Genomic DNA, 19433 nt, shown 5'->3' with positions numbered 1-19433 from the left:
AAAACCGACACAGCTAGAAAAGCTTAATGATCTATCCGCCACACGCCTTTCCTGGCTAATGACATTTCAATGGGAGCTCATTTGTACCATTCTGCTGTTAGAGCTACAGTATCTGCATTTAAAGCTGTTGGTGCGTTTCCTACTTATAATTCTAGTCGTCTGCAAGACTATCTAGGTGGAAAGATACTAGGGTCAGGTGGGAAAGTCAAAACCTAAAATTCCATTGCGCATACTCAACGGAGAGCCCTAGAACTACGTCGGTGAAAGCTGTCTTGTCAGTCACTGGGAAGTGCGAGCTCGGGCTTTTTCCTCGCCCACAACCTGAGTCTTTAGGAGACGGCTCATGCAGGAGCCCCGTCCCGGGAGCCTCTGAGGAGGCTGGTACCTGTGCCTTCCAGACAGCAGGCCCACTATCCGGAAACTGACCTCCCTCACCACGGATGCGGACACCCACTGACACGAGTCCTTCCCTCTGCACCCTGGCTCTCCTTTCCGTCTGATCACTGACAGGCCAGCTCTGCCTTCGCCTCCACGTGACTCAGTTCCTGCCACCTTCCCTCCCCTCTGCTCAGCCCCACTGGGACTTTCTCTCCCATATTTAGCCTTAGCTGAGTCATGAGACCTGTGTTGATCCCCTGACACGTGCGAGTAACTATGGCACATGCTAAGGTATTCGTGTGTATGAAAACTTCTGGTGTCTGGGAATAGATTTAAGGATTATTTCTACTTCTGGTCATACAGTTTGTGAAAAAGAGCTGTTGGAGCACAGCTATACTTACTATCCATCTGTTCATTTGGTACTTGTCACACTGCTCTGCATGGTAGTTACCATGGAAACTAGAATCAAATCCTTATCCTTAGTAGGTACTCAAATAATTACAATAATAAATGAGTGTATAAGCAGCTGATGAAAGTCAGAAGCTATCTCCATTCTTTGCATGAAAATTATATGACAAAAAATTAGAGATGAAACAAACATTCTGAATTTATTCCTTTAATTAAACCTAAAGCCACTCTGCAAGTCCATGACAATTAAAATAGCAAAGGGACAAAGAACAAACAGAAATAATTTCTGTTCCCTCTATATAGTAATCCTTTGTTGAGGGACAATGTAGTCACTCTTGGCATGTATTTTGCTTTGGTGGGTATAAAGAGACTGCAATCGAGTTGAGCTCGCCATCTTTCTTCTCATTTGAATCCATTCCCACAAACACACACAGGTGGTGACTCCCAGGAGGAGAGCCTTTGTCAGAGCCATGCCCCACAGCAGGTAGGTGACAGCAGGAAAACCACTTCTCCTCCCCAGGCCTGATATTCCTCATCCAAAAACTCGGAAGAGTGAATGAGACAAGCCCTCAGTTCCTGATTCATGTACACACATCAATGCACACGCCATGATGCAGGCACACGGAACAGCTCCACTCCTGGCACCACAGTGCTACGCTTGCAAGTTACCTGCTCAAAGAAGAAGAGATGCAGGTGTCCTAAGAGCATCTTTCCTCCTCTCCACAGAACGGCAATGTCCCAAAAAGGACATCTAAACGTTCAGTGTGGATCCGAGTCAAGGTGACACAGAGCAGTCTCAGTCAAACCACAGCTCATAGCCCCAAAAGAAACACACCTAATAAAAGCGAATTAAATACGGTAACATGCTAATAACTGTCAATTCATAGTTAAACTTTAAAATGAAAAATTTAAATTCAATTTATAGAAAACTGATAATGGACATTATGACATAATGAAAACAATGTAAGAGCAACTTAAAAAAATACTTATAGTATTTGTAGAAAAGAAACTGACTTCACATAGAATTTTCCTCATGATTCCTGAATTGACTCCTTGAATGACTATTCCAAGTAAGCGTCAACATTCTTTAAAAACTGTTCTTCCTCACTAAGATATTCCAAGACAACGTTCCCGCCGTTGTATAAAGGACAGTCCTCCCTGGCCATCCAGGCTTCCAGTGTGTGGTCCAAGGGCAACGCTTCTCCAGAAGTCATGTGACAGAGCCTTAACTTCTGTTAAGAGAGAAGCAAAGCACACAGTAGCGTAACCAACAAACATGCGTGTGTAGCATAGCCTAAACCCCTACGGCAGAGCAGTTACAACCAGCTGGTACCTTGGCCGTGGACTTGTTATTGTCGTTTCTGAGACTGGCTGAAGAAGCTGCAAAGTCGATGACCTTGCCAACGCTCCATCGGTGACAGAAGAACATGGGTTTGCTCTTCTCTTTGCTCCCCTTGGGTAAGAACACCTGAAAGTAGATTCTTTCCGTCTGTAGGAACAAAACAGTTACAATAGATTGCATACATTAACTAGACAGTTTTTGTCACTTCCTCTCTTCTCCTGGTCAGCGAGGGACTGCCCTCTGATGGTAAAACTGGTGGTGGGAGTACCAGTCAGAGTCGCCCAGCAGCCACCTGAATGCATGGGTAGAGGACTCAAGACCTGGCCAGGGTGACCTGTGCAAAAACGGGTTATGTGACCTCGGTAAGCCAACTAAGGTCTTCCCTGGGATTTTACATTCAGAGGCTGGGGTGGAAAGGGCAGCTCTCTTTCTCCTGAGGTTGTACGGCGTATTGGATTAAACCTGGAATTGCCTACAGCTGTCGCCCAGGCCCCTCAGCCATTCCTGAACCAAGGTGGAAAAAGTCCTGTGGGGTGGGAAAGAATGGGCCCAGCACAGGGGGAAGTCAAGGACACTATGGGCTCTTTCTACTGCATCTGCGTCCTGGAACTCAGCTATCCTGGTGACCAGATCAACGCCACTCCCATCACACGAGGGGCAACAGTTTTCATTACGCTAGTGGTATCAAGTTTCTGTCGTTTGCAAATGAAAGTCCCTGAAACATGAAACACATCTTCCTACATGAAAGACAACGTGTTTAGAGAGAGCAGGGCTTTTGAGAATAAAGAAGCTAGAAAAAAAGAAAAAATAGACAAGTTTCATAGAAGATTTGGATGGTCCCTCTAGTATTCTATACCCTATATGCTTCCTCATATTGTATTTTCATGCTAAGTTAACAAATGCAGAGGGGAAAACGAGTAAAAGCAAAGGTGTTCCTTGAGTCCTGAAAACTGCTTTAAAAAGAATTGGCTTTACAGACCAATTCCTGTCACAATGAAATTGTTGGCATAAGAGGAGCATCTCTAAGTCATAGAGGAAAGATTACAATTATTTTAGGAAACATTAGATTCAAGACCATTCCCAGCACCAAAGAATTGAGATTTGTTGAAGACCAGTGGAGTGTGTTATTACAGATAACAAGAATTAAAAGAAAAAATAAGAAATCATTGGAAGTTCAAACTCTGAGCCAACTCTATAAAATCAAAGTAATGAGTATAAATATGAAAAGAGAATATTAAAAAGATATAGCCTCACCTAATAAAAAGATAAATATGCTTGAAGATCATAAATGGAACAGAAATGCAGAAAGGTGAGTGGGCAGAGAGAGACCAGAAGGGAGTTCCTATTCAAGACCAACAGGCACAATCTGTAAACTGAAATCTCACAGCAAACCAAGGATGAAAATAACTAAGTGTGAAAAAGACATTTAAAAATGAGACAAATTAAGGGATAATATCCATAAAAAAGAACAAGAAGTTATGAAACAAAAAACAGGCAGAAATAAAAGAAGCTATAAATAGCTAATAAGAAATATAAACATTAAAAAACACACAGTTTCTGAAATTAAAAGTTCAAACAGGATAAATTTATCTAACCTTCCATAAAAAGGCTTACTTGATGCCCTAACTGGTTTGGCTCAGGAGATAGAGCATCAGCCTGAGGACTGAAGGGTCACTGGTTTGATTCTGGTCAAGGGCATGTACCTTGGTTGGGGGCACATCCCCAATAGGGGGTGTGCAGGAGGCAGCTGATCGATGTTCCTCTCTCATCGATGTTTCTAACTCTCTATCCCTCTCCCTTCCTCTCTGTAAAAAAATCAATAAAATATATATTTTTTTAAAAAGGCTTACTTGATAGGGAGATGGAGTTGAGGAAGTCATCTAGAATGTAGCACAAGGAGACAGCAAGATAGAAACTGTATGTCCCCAAATACGTGTGAAACTAACAAGAGTTTCAGAAGAGAAGATGGAGGAGCAATAGTCAGAGAAAAATGACATAATTTTCTAAAAGTGAAGACATAAGTTAACATTTTAAATGTATCTCAAGGGCCAAGCTGGGCAATTAAAATAAATCCATGCCCAGAAACATTGTACTGAAATTGAAAAATACCACAGGTAAAGTCTTAAAAGCCACTAAAAAAGACAGTTACCCATATAGCAATGAAAATCAAGAGACAGCAAATATTTCCCCTATAACAGATCACAGAGGCCACTGTACGTAGATCCAAGGAAGTGAGAGTCTAATAGACAACCAGCTCAAGCGAAGGTAAAATAGGGCACTCTCAGACAAGACTAAAAGAGTTTACCTGCAAAGACTGAGTGAATCACTAAAGAATGGAATTCAGAAAAATAAATGTAAGTCCTAAGGAAAGAAGAAACTAAAAAAAATGTGTAGATTTACATAGGTATTGATGACAATAGTCTTTATGTGTGAACAAAGATGATGGGTAGGAGACATTCGAGTGGATAGGCATGTCAAGCTCCTTGTGCTATTTGAGAGGATGTAATACCAAGTAACTTTAAAGAGGAAAATTGGTTTTTAATTTTATACATAAAAAATATAAACACATGCCAGTTATCACCATTACTATAATGCATTATACTGGAGATTCTAGATAATGTAGAATAAGAAAATGAAATAACTAATATAATTATTATAAAATAAAGGCTATCCTGCTAATGGGGTGTGACTGCATATCTAAGAAATCAAAGGCACTAATGGTGAAAAAGAAACTTCTAAAATTAATCATAAGAGTTTGATGATGTGGCTGAATCAGACGAATATACAGAAATCAAGACTCTTTTCTCTATATTAGCAGTAAGTATCTGAAAATAGAGGTGGACGTAAATATTCTGTTCACAACAGAAATAAACCTCACTTGGAAATGAAAATAAATAAGGACTGAGACTTAAATGAAGACAAGCATGTTACACAAGACAAGAAACGTGATCTGAATAACTGGAAGGACACATAAGGCTCCTGGATAGGAAGGCCACGTAGTAAAAACATTTTTCTCTCAAAACTGATAAATAACATGTAATGCAAATCCAGTATGAATCCTAAAGGGAAAGTTTGCTTTTTCCTTTACACATCTCTTAATAGTTACACTTGCTAGAAGTGTGTACTACCTTTGCAAATTTAAAAACATTAAAGAAAGATTTTTTAAAAGGAAAATACTAAGGATAACACTAAAAGAAGAATACAATCAATGGTTTCTAAAAGAGTAGAATAAAAGAAAACATAGAAAATCCAATCAATATAAAAGAAGACAGGAAAGAGAAATAAGGATGATGAGCAAAAATCATTAAATGGAAGATATACATTCAAATGTATCAGTGATCACAATATATATAAATGGATTCAACTCACCTATAAAAGAGGAATACTAGCAAACTGGATTAAAAAAACAAAGTCCAGCTATATGCTGCTTACAAGAGACACCCTAAAACAAAACAACACAGAAAAGGTGAACATAACATGATGAAAATAGACATAATAGTTAAATCTTAACCAAAAGAAAACTAGTGAAACAATCTATATATATATAAAACCCTAATATGCAACTAGACCAAACGGTGGAACAACTGAACAACCGGTCTCTATGATGTGCACTGACCACCAGGGGGCACGCGCAGAACATGATGGGCATCGGCAGCAGATGGGAGAGCGCAGAACGTGGTGGGCATCGGCCGCAGCAGGATGGTGGAGCAGGTAAGCGGGGGCGCCAGAACAAGGCGGGGCGCCTGTCGCTGTCATTGGGGAAAGCCTCTAGTGGTTACTGAAAATTCTTTGCTCCCGCACGCCTCGGTCCTGCTGGGAGCTCACACCTGCTGCCGGTGCCAGCCCTGCTCGTACCCACTGCCAGCGCCGGCCCCACTCGCACCTGCAGCTAGCACCAGAGCTGCCACTCGTACCTGCTGCCAGTGCCCAGCGCCGGTCCCAATCACTCGGCCCTGTCAGTGGGTGTGAGTGGACGCTGCCAGCCCCGATTGCCCCTGAGGGCTTCTCCAACTCCCCCTGCTCCTGAGGGGCAATTGAGGCAGCAGCCACTGCTCACACCCTCTGACAGCACTGGCCCCAATTGCTCCGTGCTGTCAGCGGGTGCAAGTGGGGCCAGCACCATCAGCGCATGGGCGGCGGCAGTGGGAGTGGGGCTTCCAGCAGACAGGTTACCTGACCAGGGGCGGCGGTGGGAGGGGCCAGGCAGAGGGGGCGGGGGATGGGCCGAGACCTGCCCCTGTGCTCACTGCAGCCTCGCAGCCCACAGTTCCTTTCAAGGTGCATGAATTTGTGCACTGGGCCCCTAGTACTATTATAATTCAAAATAGCATGAAAGGCAAAATTCATAAAGAAGATATAACAATGGAGAATTCCACACACCTGATAATATACAATTCAGCAAAACCATTAGAATTACAAGAAAAACCCTGACAAAACCACAGCTCCAGGAGATTTTAACACACCTGTCTCAGAAACTGATAGATAAGCAAACCAAAACTTAGTATGCACACACATACAAACACAGGTACACATGTGTAGACATATGTACAAAGAGAGAGACTGCAATGATAAAGCAAGTAAGGGCAAAATGTAATTAACTGGTACATTTGGGTAAAAAATATGGAAAAACTAGAGGCCTGGTGCACGAGATTCGTGCACTTGGGGTGGTCCCTCAGCCTGGCCTGCGCCCTCTCACAGTCTGGGAGCCCTCAGGATGTCCAACTGATGGCTTAGGCCTGCTCCCTGAAGTGAGCCTAAGCCGGCAGTTGGGCATCCTTAGCCCTGCTGTGGAGGTGGGAGAGGCTCCTGCCACCGTCGCTGTGCTCACCAGCCGTGAGCCCAGCTCAGGGCTTCTGGCTGAGCAGCGCTCCCCCTGTGGGAGCACACTGACCACCAGGGGGCATCCTATGTTGGACATCTGCCCCCGTGGTGGTCAGTGCGCATCACAGTGACTGGTCATTCTGCTATTTGGTCAATTTGCATATCAGCCTTTTATTATATAGGATTCTTTGTACTATTCTTGCTACTATTTTGTGTTTGCAACTACATCAAATTAAAGTTACCTGAAAAACACACCCAAACAAGTAGGTTGAAAACAACCTATAATAAAGATAATATTTAATGTTGAAACTTCAGCCTCATTTGGATTAAAGTCAGAACTGTGATGAAGATGCCTATATTATTCTGTAGAGCTCAACCCATGCATTAAGACAAATAATGATGAAAAGCAGAAGTAAGAGGAAAGGAAATTTGGGGAAAAGAAACACCAAAACACAAAACTGTCATTTGCAGAAAATATAACTGCATGGAAACATCCCAGAAAGCCTATAAAACATGGGAACAACAAGAGGTTTCTTTGCAGGAGAGAAGGACAACAAACAACAACCAGCATAGCCAATTAAGGAAGTGTTAAGTTTTTTAAAAGTTATTATTTACAATGGCAGCAAAAATTATGAAGAACTTAAGAATATAATTAAGAAAAGACATATAGATATGGATGGTAAGCATTACAGATGTTAAAGACAGAAAAGAAGACCTAATGAAAAATTGGAACAATAGACCACAAACATGGATGGGATGAGAAGAGTCAAAATTCTAAAGAGGTAAACTGTTCTAATAGAAAATTCAGTATAATTCTTATCAATCACAATTTCATAGAACAGGACAAAGTGATCCTACAATTTTTACAAAAGAACAAAGAGCCAAGAATAGGCATAGCTGAAAGCAAAAAATAAGGTGGAGAAACGTGTCCTGCTTCTTACACAGCTATGATAATAAGCCAGTTTGATATTGATGCAAAGATGGACGGACAGTCCCAAACTAGTCCCAAGTGTACTATATGGTAGGTGACTGAGGTGTAATTACAAGGATGAACTCTCAGTACCTTATGTTATGACCACAGGTAATCCATTCAGGTATGTGTGTGTGTGTAAATCTTTACTTCTTCTTATAATTAAATGGAATAAAGAGCTACACAAAATAAGCAAATAAAATAAAGCTTTTTAAAGGAAAATGTAAGAAAAAAACAATTTATTTTGAAAAATACAAATCTTAGAGAAATCACTAATAAATTTGAACATATTAAAATTTTAAAAGTCTGGACCACTCAAGAGATAAAAAACAAAGAGAAGACAAACCACAAATTGAGAGAGGAAATGTGCAACACATGTAGTAAAAAAATTCAAAACATCTAGAGTAAAAAAAAGTGCAAAAACCCAACAGAAAAAATAGGCAAAGGATATGAACAAATAATTCACAGAAGAAAGTCAATAGCCAATAAACTCATGCAAAATAGCTGAACCTTAATTGTCAAAAGGGAAATTTAACTTTAAACCTCAGTGAGACATAACTTCATATCTATCAGATTGGTAACAATGAATAACACCCAATGTTGGCAAGAAACACTGAAACCGTCAGACAGGAAGAAGAAAAATTAGCACAACCACTGAGCACAAAGTTGACAGTATCCAGGAAACCTAAGGATAAGCAAAGCCCAGGACCCAGATGTTCTATTTCTCCATATCTTCCCAAGGGGAGCATTTTTCAATCTGAGGGCCTCGATCGCTCAGGGGTAATAAAATCAATCATCTTTAAAACAAAATAGAATTAAGAAATACCAGTGTAAGGTTAGGTGAAACTATGTTAAGGTATGTATGTATTTACATATGTATGTACTGGGTTGCTGTATAAAATGCAATTGATATTATGGCTTTTTAAAGGAACTGCCCTAGTGAGACATTATTTATATACACACAAGGACATTCACTGTTGAACAATTTATAATAGCAAAAAAACTTGGGAAAATTCTGAATATTGTTCATCACAAGAATGAATAAATGTGGTATATTCATACTATGAGATACGCAGTTATCACAATGAACAAACTAGACTAATGTGTCAACATGGATAAATGCTAAAAACATAATGCCAAGTGGAAAAAAAAAAGAGCTGAAGGATACGTATGGCTCCCTGCCATTTCTATAAAGTGAAAATCTCACAAAACGATGTACCATTTTTTATGTAGCTACACACCTGTAACACTAGGAAAGATACACATCAGGTTCAGGTTAGTTGTTACGAGATGGGAGGGAGGAGTAGAGAGGGGCTTCAACCGTATGTAAACATCTTGTTTTTCCAAGTCTCCAAGACCAACCTGGGGCAGTGACTTATCCCCATCAGCATGCATCTTTAATTTCATCAGTGCCACCTTGGCAGCTGTAGCGCTATTTTTTGCACCCTTCCGTCGCTTATTCGCTGTCTCTCCTGTCTTGGAATCTAAGAAATAAAAATAAACATATAAACACATAATGTTTACATTATATTTTCTAGACTTTTATTAACTACGAGGGGCCCAGTGCATGAATTCATGCACCTTGAAAGGAACTGTGGGCTGCGAGGCTGCAGCGGGCACAGGGGCGGGTCTCAGCCCATCCTCCACAATTAATGTTTTATGGCTCTGAAACATACAAAAACTACATACAACAGAGCTCTACAGAGACAACATATTGTGTACGAATTATATTTAAAATATTGACAATCTCCACATCAAAACCCTTAGCATGGGGCTTCTTTCCAACTTAAGCTGATTTAATCTAATCACTAACACTTCTACAGAGAACATTAAGTTTTGGTTATAGAAGATTTTATTAAAGGCAGTGTCCTTAACAAAAATTCGGCTGAACTAACATGTTGGCAGAGACTGGTCTAGTGTATAGATATACTAGAGGCCCGATGCACGAAATTCATGCAAGAGTAGGCCTTCCTTCCCCCGAGTGCCAGCACCGGCTTCCCTCTGGCACCTGGGAACCCAGGCTTCTCTCTGGCACCTGGGACCTGGGACCCGGGCTTCCCTCTGGCGGCGGGCAGGCACCCGGGACTTGGGCTTCCCTCGCAGCCCCGGCTTCATCCGGAAGGTCGTCCGGTCTAATTAGCATATTATGCTTTTATTATTATAGATTCTTTCCTGGTACCTCAGATTGTAACAGCATTCTTAGGACAATAGGCTTAACGTTTAGTCTTTAGAGACTACAAACTACTACTTTAGCCCCGTGAAACCATTTCTAGCTATGTTGGTTAACCAGCTGATCTGAGTGGCCGAGCAGGAAAACATCTGGCCTTGTGAGAAATACTGTTGCAAGAATATCATCAAAATAGATTGCAAGTTGCAGCCCACAGGGGCTGTTAGCAATGCCTTCCATACTGAAAAGCAGACATAAGCAGCAGGAGCTTTGGAACTAATAGGTAGATAGCAATACAGAAAGCAATGAAACAAGTTTCCTTGGTACTTGCCAATAATGTCTCTAACAAGTTTCTGAGTGGCAGCCATGCGTGGCTTAGGGAGTTCCAGTTTTTCACATTCATGATCTGACTGGTGACGGTGTCTGTGAGCAGAAGAGTGACACCAGTTCAAGTATTTGCATACAAATTAAACAGATACACTGAGTGGGATCATCTGAGTGATCACCTCAGGCAAAAGTTCTTCTCACAGTGAGGACAGGTCACTGGTACAAGCTCTTTCTCAGCACAGCCCTTGAACGCACATGGGTAAGATGTGTGTGTATCTAACTTCAGCCTCTCCTTGACTACAGCCACCTGAAAATGTAAAAAAGGAGAAATTGGCATATTTCACATGGAGAATAAGTCAACAAATCTATTTTGGAAGGCAGGATTCATATTACTGCTACTTTAATTTATAAGAGCAACGTAGATGCTCCCACAAAACAGATTATAGTAAATATTTGTGTGAGAAGTGATTATTGTGTTGACTGTTTTACATTTTCATAATCTTGCTACTGTGGTATATTTATCTTCTAAATCAAGTTAATGTGACTATTGAGTTACTCTTTATAATTTTAGTCTTCTACTTTGTAACGGTCCAACACAAAGATGCCCCCATATTAACATGCTCAGGGAGTCATCTCAACATCAGTCCTCAATGGCAAGTCTACCTATTTTCTACACCAATTTTAAGTAGTTAAGTATATATAAATGAACACTTAAAATTATGTTTATTGCCCTAACCGGTTTGGCTCAGTGGATAAAGCATTGGCCTTCGGACTGAAAGGTCCCAGGTTCGATACCGGTCAAGGGCATGTACCTTGGTTGTGGGCACATTCCCAGTAGGGGGGTGTGCAGGAGGCAGCTGATCGATGTTTCTCTCTCATCAATGTTTCTAACTCTCTATCCCAGTGGTCGGCAAACTGCGGCTCGCAAGCCGTGGTTTGCCGCTCTGCCTTCTTCTCTGTAAAAAATCAATAAAATATATTTTAAAATTTATGTTTATCCATGATACAGAGGGTTAAAGACAGTTTTCATAATGATATACTGCTCGTAATGGTGTGTTTAATATTGTATTTCCAGCAAACATTACATCAGAAAAAGGTGAGATTTTATAAGATCAAAGAAAAATCCAGATCAACCAGGCTATTTTGACTACAGGTGTCCCCCACTATCCAAAAGTAGCATTCCTACCTATGAAACTTTTCATAAACCGAAATGGCGTAATTACCATTAATTACATGGAAATTTTTTTCACTGTTCCCAGACCCCAAAATGGGTCTCCCAGATGCTCAGACACAGTTCAAAGATAGGGAGCCCTAATGCCGAGATGCTGAGCATGATTCGGGGGGAAGGAGCTTGGTGAGCCGCTCTCACAGCTCGGAGTGCTGCTGCCTGTGCAGCGAATGGCTCACTGCAAAACAAGTGTTAAATGCTATTTTCACTTCTCCCCTTTTTTTGTAAAAGTGAAACGCTTTTTGGATTTTCTTAGGTTAGCACAAACAGATACTAATGTGGGTCTTTCATAAAAGTGAAGGGGCTTAAAGTGAACTTTTGAAAATGGGGAAGTGTATTAAATAACTAGGTTTCTAGAGTTGAATGAATTTAGAGAAATAATTTCTTGAAATCCACAATCAAAGACACTCCTCCATAAAACATTAGTTGCATCTTGTTGGAATTGACTTAACTATTTTTCCAAATTTGTTCCCACAGTCTCAAGGTAAATGATTTTTTTTCCACTATTTATTTATTTATTTGTTTATTTTAAATATATTTTATTGATTTTTTACAGAGAGGAAGGGAGAGGGATAGAGAGTAAGAAACATCGATGAGAGAGAAACATCGATCAGCTGCCTCCTGCACACTCCCCACTGGGGATGTGCCCGCAACCAAGGTACATGCCCTTGACCGGAATCAAACCCAGGACCCTTCAGTCCTCAGGCCGACGCTCTATCCACTGAGCCAAACTGGCTTTGCCTTTTCTTCACTATTTAACTGAGATCCAATTGAGAGACATTCTGTGAGAGACATTAAAAGAAAATCAAATGGTATCATAAGAAAAAGGACAGCACAGGGCAGTCCTTATGAGGTTGCATAAGAAACCTCAGCATGTTTCTGTGACTTAAATGAGATTTTTCTCCCAGTTAACCCTACGTAATACCAATAAGTTCGTTAATTTTTAGTTCCCTCAAATAAATCACCTAAACTTCACAGGGCCAGACTTTGACTGAAGCCCATTTAACCTTAATTTTCTATAACTGAGAGGACAGATGTAAAATCCTTGTGCTTGGCAAACAGTGGGCAGGAATACGTGTCCCCTGCAAAGTGTGAGGCAAACGCTTCCTTCCAAATGGAGAGAATTCAGTTTAACTTCCGGCCTCTCCTGACCCGAGGGAGGTAGGGCCACTTGTCTGACTGTCAAATGTGAGAAAGTGGGCTCAGCTTTCTCTTTTTCCTCTTGGAACTGAACTTGGGAGTCAAGGAGGAGGCCTGGCAGGTCCAGCACTGCTGGGGCTGGCAGGCAGTGTGCCTACTCCTGGCGTTCCCTGCAGACCTACTGGGCTCTCCTCCCTAAGCCTTACCATTCTCCTTGTCCTTTATCAATAACACAGATATTTTGGTTTCTGTCTGCCAGCCACTTTTTAAGCTCTCCATGTGGTCAGAATTAGAATGGAACTTGGTGGGACCACAGGTTTGTTCCAGGTGGTCTAAGGCTGAGTCAGAACAATATGCTGTCACCAAATCCTAACACCAGGCACCAGTGCAAACGAACGAGTGGAGGAAACTGGCAGGGGTGCATGAGGGCGGCAATTCCATTTCAGATCTGCAAACAGGGAGCCTAGAGCTGCAAGCGGCCACCCAAACGGAACCAGAGTGTAAAGAAATAAGAATTATGAGACTAAAAAAGTAAAAATACCAAGTAGACCAACTTTTGAAAAAACAAACTGAGAAAAATAATATAAAGCAAAAACAATAATTTGCATAATTAGCTTAGTATGCCAAATTTTAATCTGCTGTACACTGGCTGGTTTGAAACCTCTTCAAAACGGGAAAAAGCCCAGCTGGCGTGGCTCAATGGTTGTGTATTGACCTTTGAACCAGAAGATCACAGTTCAATTCCCCGGTCAGGACACATGCCAGGGTTGAGGGCTCGATCCCCAGTAGGGGACGTGCAGGAGGCAGCCAATCAATGCTTCTCTCTCATCGTTGATGTTTCTATCTCTCTCTCCCTCTCTCTTCCCCTCTGAAATCAATAAAAATCGATTTTTAAAAATTGGAAGAAAAGTACATAAATACAAATGTGAGTTATTAGAGAGGAGAACTATTAACGTACCTCAGAACAGCCGTGCGACTCTCTGCTTCTGTGCTCAAGGCTTAAATAATTTCAAAAAAAAAATAGTGTTTACGTAAATGCAATCAAATAATGTAAGGATAACTGCAATAATCTGAGATGTTTCCGTTGTTAGCATCCTTAAGATTAATTACATTTATGCTACATTAAGAAATCTACAAATAAGGATAAGCTGAAATACCAGATAAAGATAGAGCATCTATTGCCTCAAAAGGTTTAAAACACAGTTATTCAACTTCCATATGAGAAAAAACAATTTGCCACTCTAAATTACCTTTACTCTGAGTGCTTTCAGGTGTGTGAACTGATAAAAAAATCTTTTTTTGATACCTTTTATTTCTCAAAGACCATCAATAATAAAAGGTCAAAAATGTGCTCTAGTTCTGATTTTAAAATATGTATTACTTTCATTTTATTAATTAAAATGAAGAGTATAATCATTAACTGGATTTTTTCCATATTCTTTATATTGTGGACATGTTCTCTCCTTGTGATTAAAAGTCACAATTACAACTTTTACATACAAAATCACACACAGCCCAGCCAGTGTGGCTCAGTGGTTGAGTGCTGATCTATGAACAAGGAGGTCCCAGTTTGATTCCGGTCCTGGCACATGTTGGGGTTTCAGGCTCAATCCCCGAGGGGGTAGGGGTTGGGGGTGCAGGAGGCAACCAACCAATGATTCTCATCATTGATATTTCTATCTCTCTCTCCCTCTCCCTTCCTCTCTGAAATCAATAAAAATATATTTTAAAAAAGAAAAATCACACAGATAATGCCATCTAAGAAGTTTAAAGATTAGCTAAATATATGCACAAGTAATCAAAGCCTATGACTAGTCTATTTTTTCCAAGTGTTCATTTTACCATAATGAACATTAAATATCAATGTAAGAGCTATTTTACATAATTCTGCTGTTCAGAAGTAAATCTCATATTACAAACATCAAAGTTACTTTCAAATCCTGTACAAAAACATAACTTACCAAAATATTCCTGAACAACCATCACATACGAATGGAAGAAAATCTAAAATTGAAGGAAAATGTTATAGGTACTGGTCAGTATTGGATTTTGATTTAGTTTTCTTAAGCATAGAGAATCTGCAAGTACTGCGCCACCTCCATCGGAGAACTTTCTTTTTGACCAATATCCTAATGTAGCAGGTAAACAAACGCCATCACAACCTCCAGTCCTCGAGAGAAAGTTACTAGATGATCGGGAGACAAATGTTACTTAGAGTAGCATCTTAAATCCAAAAAAAATTTCTGCTTTTTCAGTTTGTTTTTGTTCCCCAGAGTTAGTAGGTGTTGCTTTTGAGGACTGCATTTTGCAAAATTCCTGCATTTTAAGGGAAAAACCTGATTTCAATTCTGATTCCACTATTTACTAATTTAGCAATGCTAAGCAAGTTACTTAACAGTAGAGCTTTGGAGATTTTATATATAAATACATTTTACAGTATATATACACATAGTATATACATAAAACCAGAGCTATTATTAGGTATGTATATAGGTCTATATGTATATGTATGTGTATATCTATCTATACCATATGCTATATTTACTTCACAGGGTAATTATAAAAACCAAATCCTATCTAATAAAAGAGTAATATGCAAATTGACCATCACTCCAACACACAAGATGGCTGCCCCCATGTGGACACAAGATGGTCGCCACAAGATGGCCAGCAGGGGAGGGCAGTTGGGAGGGACCAGGCCTGCAAGGTAGGGCAGTTGGGGGCGATCAGGCCTGCCGGGGAGGGCAGTTGGGAGGGACCAGGCCTGCAGAGGAGGGAAGTTGGGGGCAACCGGGCCTGCAGGGAAGGGCAGTTGGGGGGGGGGGGGGGGAACCAGGCCTGCACGGGAGGGCAGTTAGGGGTGACCAGGCTGGCAGGGGAGTGGTTAGGGGGTGATCAGGCTGGCAGGCAGAAGCGGTTAGGGGCAATCAGGAAGGCAGGCAGGCGAGCAGTTCGGAGCCAGCAGTCCTGGATTGTGAGAGAGATGTCCGACTGCCCGTTTAGGCCCGATCCTGGTAGGACATTCCTTGAGGGGTCCCAGATTGGAGAGGGTGCAGGCTGGGCTGAGGGACACCCCCCCCCCCATGCACGAATTTCATGCACCGGGCCTCTAGTGATATACATAAAAGGTATGAATAGTTAGAAAGCAACTATAATTCCTAAGACAATTACAACAATTAATTTGTCTTGAATAGGCTCTGAGAAAAATACTGTGGTGACTAGGTGGAGATGTTTTTAAAGAAAGTCCAGAAATTCGATAGACTGATGAATTGATACTGCAAAATTTAATCCTGAATTGCGTTTTTCCTTGCTGTTGAGGAACAACTAAGTTAGTATTAACTAACTAAATACATAACTACATTAGGAACAGAACTTTTGCAAAGCACATGGAAGTATCCATTCCCAGATGTGACAACTATTAACCACCGATACAATCAGTTACTCTCTAGAATGTTTTCAATGTACCTCATATTAAATTACAGCTAAAGTAAGACTGGCTATATCTAATCACACCACTTTTACAAAGTGAAAACAAAACATACTGCCCTTTAGAGAAAGCTACAGTTTACCCCCAAAGATCTCATCCTGCAGGTCATCTAACTTGAAACATAAAGAAAGGATCTTATAACCGAAAGGGACCCTGGGTAATTCTGAGAATGGGCTTAGGGAACAGTCCCTGTGGATCTGGCTGCATGACTCCATGAGCGTTTCATACCAGGAAAGTGTGTATACATTTGTCAATGAGACAGAAACAGAAACTGCTGATGTCTTTTTCAAATTGGAAAAATTGTACCTGTTTGCGAGACTTCTAGTGACTACGTAAACATTAGATACAAACAAGAGGACTCAGGGGGGAGCGTGAAATCAAGGTAATTTCCTGGTACCTGACACCATCTTTCTATCCATCAGGAAGCTAACAAAAACTTTAGATACTCACACTCCAAATTTTAACTGCTGTCCACTAGTCCAAGAGCTAGGCCTTGGCCTCACTTCAGACATCTACACTTTAGAAGACCTCAGAAGTTGGCAAGGAAGCCGACCATCTCACAAATGGTAGATGAGGTGGACTTCTCAGGGTTAATCAGGTACACCAGAGATACATAAGTCACAGTCAAAACCACCGGCTAAGCTTCCATAAGAAAGAGTGCAAGGAAGCTGCTGGAGGGCTGGGACCGCCCAGTGGAAGGTACAGATACAGAGCGCTGTAAGCAACCAGGGCCCAGCGGGATGCTGTCCTCTGCCCAGTCCGCAGCAGGTACACTAATCAGCGGTGGCACTCCCACTAACCGGGCTGAACCTGAGGCCTCTCAACAGTGACTCGGGTGCCTGCCACCAGTGACTGAAGCTGCCACGAGAGAGGAAACCCATTTGCCACCCTCTTGCAGTGTGAGCCACATGTGATAGCGCACGTGCGAAACCCAGGGGCCCAGGACGGAGCCTGCCGTGTGCTGTCAGGTTCCAGGATCTCGCCTCAGGCCGGGCCACACTGCCCTGCACTGCTGCCGGGTGGGCTGTGCGGTCCCGGGCCTCCCGGCTCAGGGGACAGAACCCCCATTATTATTAATGCTCTAAAGTGCCGCTAACTACCAGTGTGAACGCTGTCCCAGCTAACTAGCTGCTTGGTAGATGTTTGCTGCCTGGTGACAATCGGAGTACAAGAGGGACCGCGCTGGGAGAGCCATCACCTGGCGCAACAGCCTGAGGGGCGGAGCCCCTTGGGGACGCTGGTAACGCGAAGGCCCTCCGACTGGAACTCGTCTCGGGAGGGGCCCAGGGACCCAGGTTAACACTGATCTCCCCGCTGCCTCCGCCTGACGGTAGCAGGCGAAACATGAAGTTGGGGGAAGAGAAGCGGCGGCCCCGGGGTCGCAGTGCCAGGGCCCGAGGGGAGCGGCAGTCCCCCCGGGGCGCGACTTCCCGGCGAGCGCCCCTGAAAGCCCAGGTGCACGCCCAGGTGTGTCCAGGAGCTCCCGGTTCCATGCACGGAGGCTACACGCTGCCCTCCCACAGAGAAGCTCCGCCCCCGCCGCCCCTCCCGCCGCCACTGTCCGTGGGGCAGAGCTGGGCCGACTCCGCCATCACCTCGCTGCCGGCAGTGCTCCACCTGGCAGTGCTGCCCGACGTCCAGCTCCGCCATCGCTCCCCGCCGCTGGGGCAGGGCGGGGCGGGGCGGGGCCACGGCGCGCGCGGCGCCTGCTGGGAACGTGGGGGGCCCAGGGGCGGAGCCTACAGGTGGGGTGGGGCGGGGCCAGGATCGGGGGGCGGGGCCACGGCGCGCGCGGCGCCTGCTGGGAACGTGGGGGGGCCAGGGGCGGAGCCTGCAGCGGGGCGGGGCCAGGGCCGGGAGCGGCGAAGCTGCTGTGTTTAGGGTGTCCTGAGTGTTTGCGGTTTGTCCCCAAGTCCACCCAAAGAGCGGGCAGGTTGTCCGTCTTTTTCCAGGACTGGAGCCGTCAGTCTTTACGGAAATGCTCAGCTCCCGCCCCGGAGGGCCCGTGCTGCGGCCGGCGTCGCGGAAGGTCTCACTAGGGCTGTCTGTTGCCATTGGTGTAACCGGGACTAGCACAGTGCCTGGCACAGGTATTGGCAAGAGTCAGGTGACGGAGACGACACGGCTTGTGCGATTCCTGATTTGTCCTACACCGGTGTTACTTGATTACATAGTTTAAAGTAAATGCCCTTTGTAAGGAAGACATTAGGCTTTTTTATAAATCAAGGTTTCTTTTTCTTTTTTCTTGCCTTCTCTAGATCCCGAGTGCGTAGGGCACCGTGCAGGCCCCTCGTTAGAGAGCCCAGACTCGTTACACAACCCCCTGCAGCGACTGACGGGCGGTGGGGGGGGAGGGGCGGGGATTCCTTTGGGATGCGGGAGTTGGCGTGCTTGATGAGCCACTTCAGAGGTACAGAGGAAGGAGAGGTTGGCTAGGTGAGGCACAAATGGATGCCATTCCCAGTGACGTGACACCAGACGGCAGTCAGGTGCATAAATGACAAATCAAACTGTACTCCTGATAGGGACTGGAAAAGTGGCCAGTGCCTCCTTTATGACCTTGGGCATTCCAACGCCCACTGTATGACCTTGGATTGTCCCTAGTGAGTATTCATTGAGGAAGGGGGAAGGGTAGGCTTAGGAAACAGGTATCATTACTTCAGGATTTGCTCTTGAATAACTATTTAAGAAATCCATCTCTGACTTTCTTGGATCTCTGGAAACGCTTTAGATTAGAGCTGGAAGCAAGCTAAGATGTCATCTAGCTATCTCAGCCTCCTTACCTGGATTTTGTATGTTTATTTTAGCTGATTGGGTCAATCAATCAGTGGTTACGTTTTCTAGAATTTTACTGTTCATTAGAATTTACTAAGTAAGTAAATTCTAATTTACTAGAATGTTCTAGATAGGCGGCAAATATATATTTTATCTGTCCTATCATAATGAAAAAAAAATTTTATTGTCTAAAGTTTTACATATGTCTCCTTTTTCCCCAATTGACTCCCTCTCCCAGCCCTTCCCAGCCCGGGCAAGCCCCCACCGCCCCAGTGTCTGTGTCCATTGGTTATGCTAATATGCATGCTTAGAAGTCCTTTGGTTGCTCTCTAACCCCCCTCCCCTACCATTTGTTTCTAGATGGATCTATTGTTGTTCATCAAATTATGT

At 43.1% G+C, this 19433-nt stretch overlaps 1 protein-coding gene across 3 annotated transcripts; it reads right to left on the bottom strand.

The window, feature by feature from the left end:
• Positions 1-599: 599 nt before the first annotated feature.
• ZFAND1 (zinc finger AN1-type containing 1) lies at positions 600-17940 on the bottom strand. 3 transcript variants are annotated; one of them, XM_079796474.1, is made up of 8 exons: positions 17467-17840; positions 14743-14785; positions 13740-13779; positions 10593-10720; positions 10418-10509; positions 9282-9403; positions 2120-2275; positions 600-2018 (listed from the first exon to the last, which is right to left on the bottom strand). In XM_079796474.1, exons 1-8 carry the CDS (start codon positions 17759-17761, stop codon positions 1848-1850), a joined length of 1047 nt encoding a protein of 348 aa, XP_079652600.1. In that variant the 5' UTR covers positions 17762-17840; the 3' UTR covers positions 600-1847. The 3 variants fall into 3 exon arrangements, with proteins under 3 accessions (XP_079652600.1, XP_079652602.1, XP_079652601.1); XM_079796476.1 differs by lacking the exon at positions 17467-17840 and adding an exon at positions 17864-17940 and having other exon boundaries at positions 602-2018; XM_079796475.1 differs by having other exon boundaries at positions 1881-2018; positions 9161-9403; positions 17467-17841.
• Between the last annotated feature and the right edge of the window lie 1493 nt (positions 17941-19433).

Source organism: Cnephaeus nilssonii (assembly GCF_951640355.1).
Source record: "Cnephaeus nilssonii genome assembly, chromosome: 18".
In the NCBI taxonomy this organism is placed as follows: domain Eukaryota; kingdom Metazoa; phylum Chordata; class Mammalia; order Chiroptera; family Vespertilionidae; genus Cnephaeus; species Cnephaeus nilssonii.
Note: the sequence above shows the minus strand (reverse complement) of the source record. Positions and strands in the feature narration are given on the sequence as shown.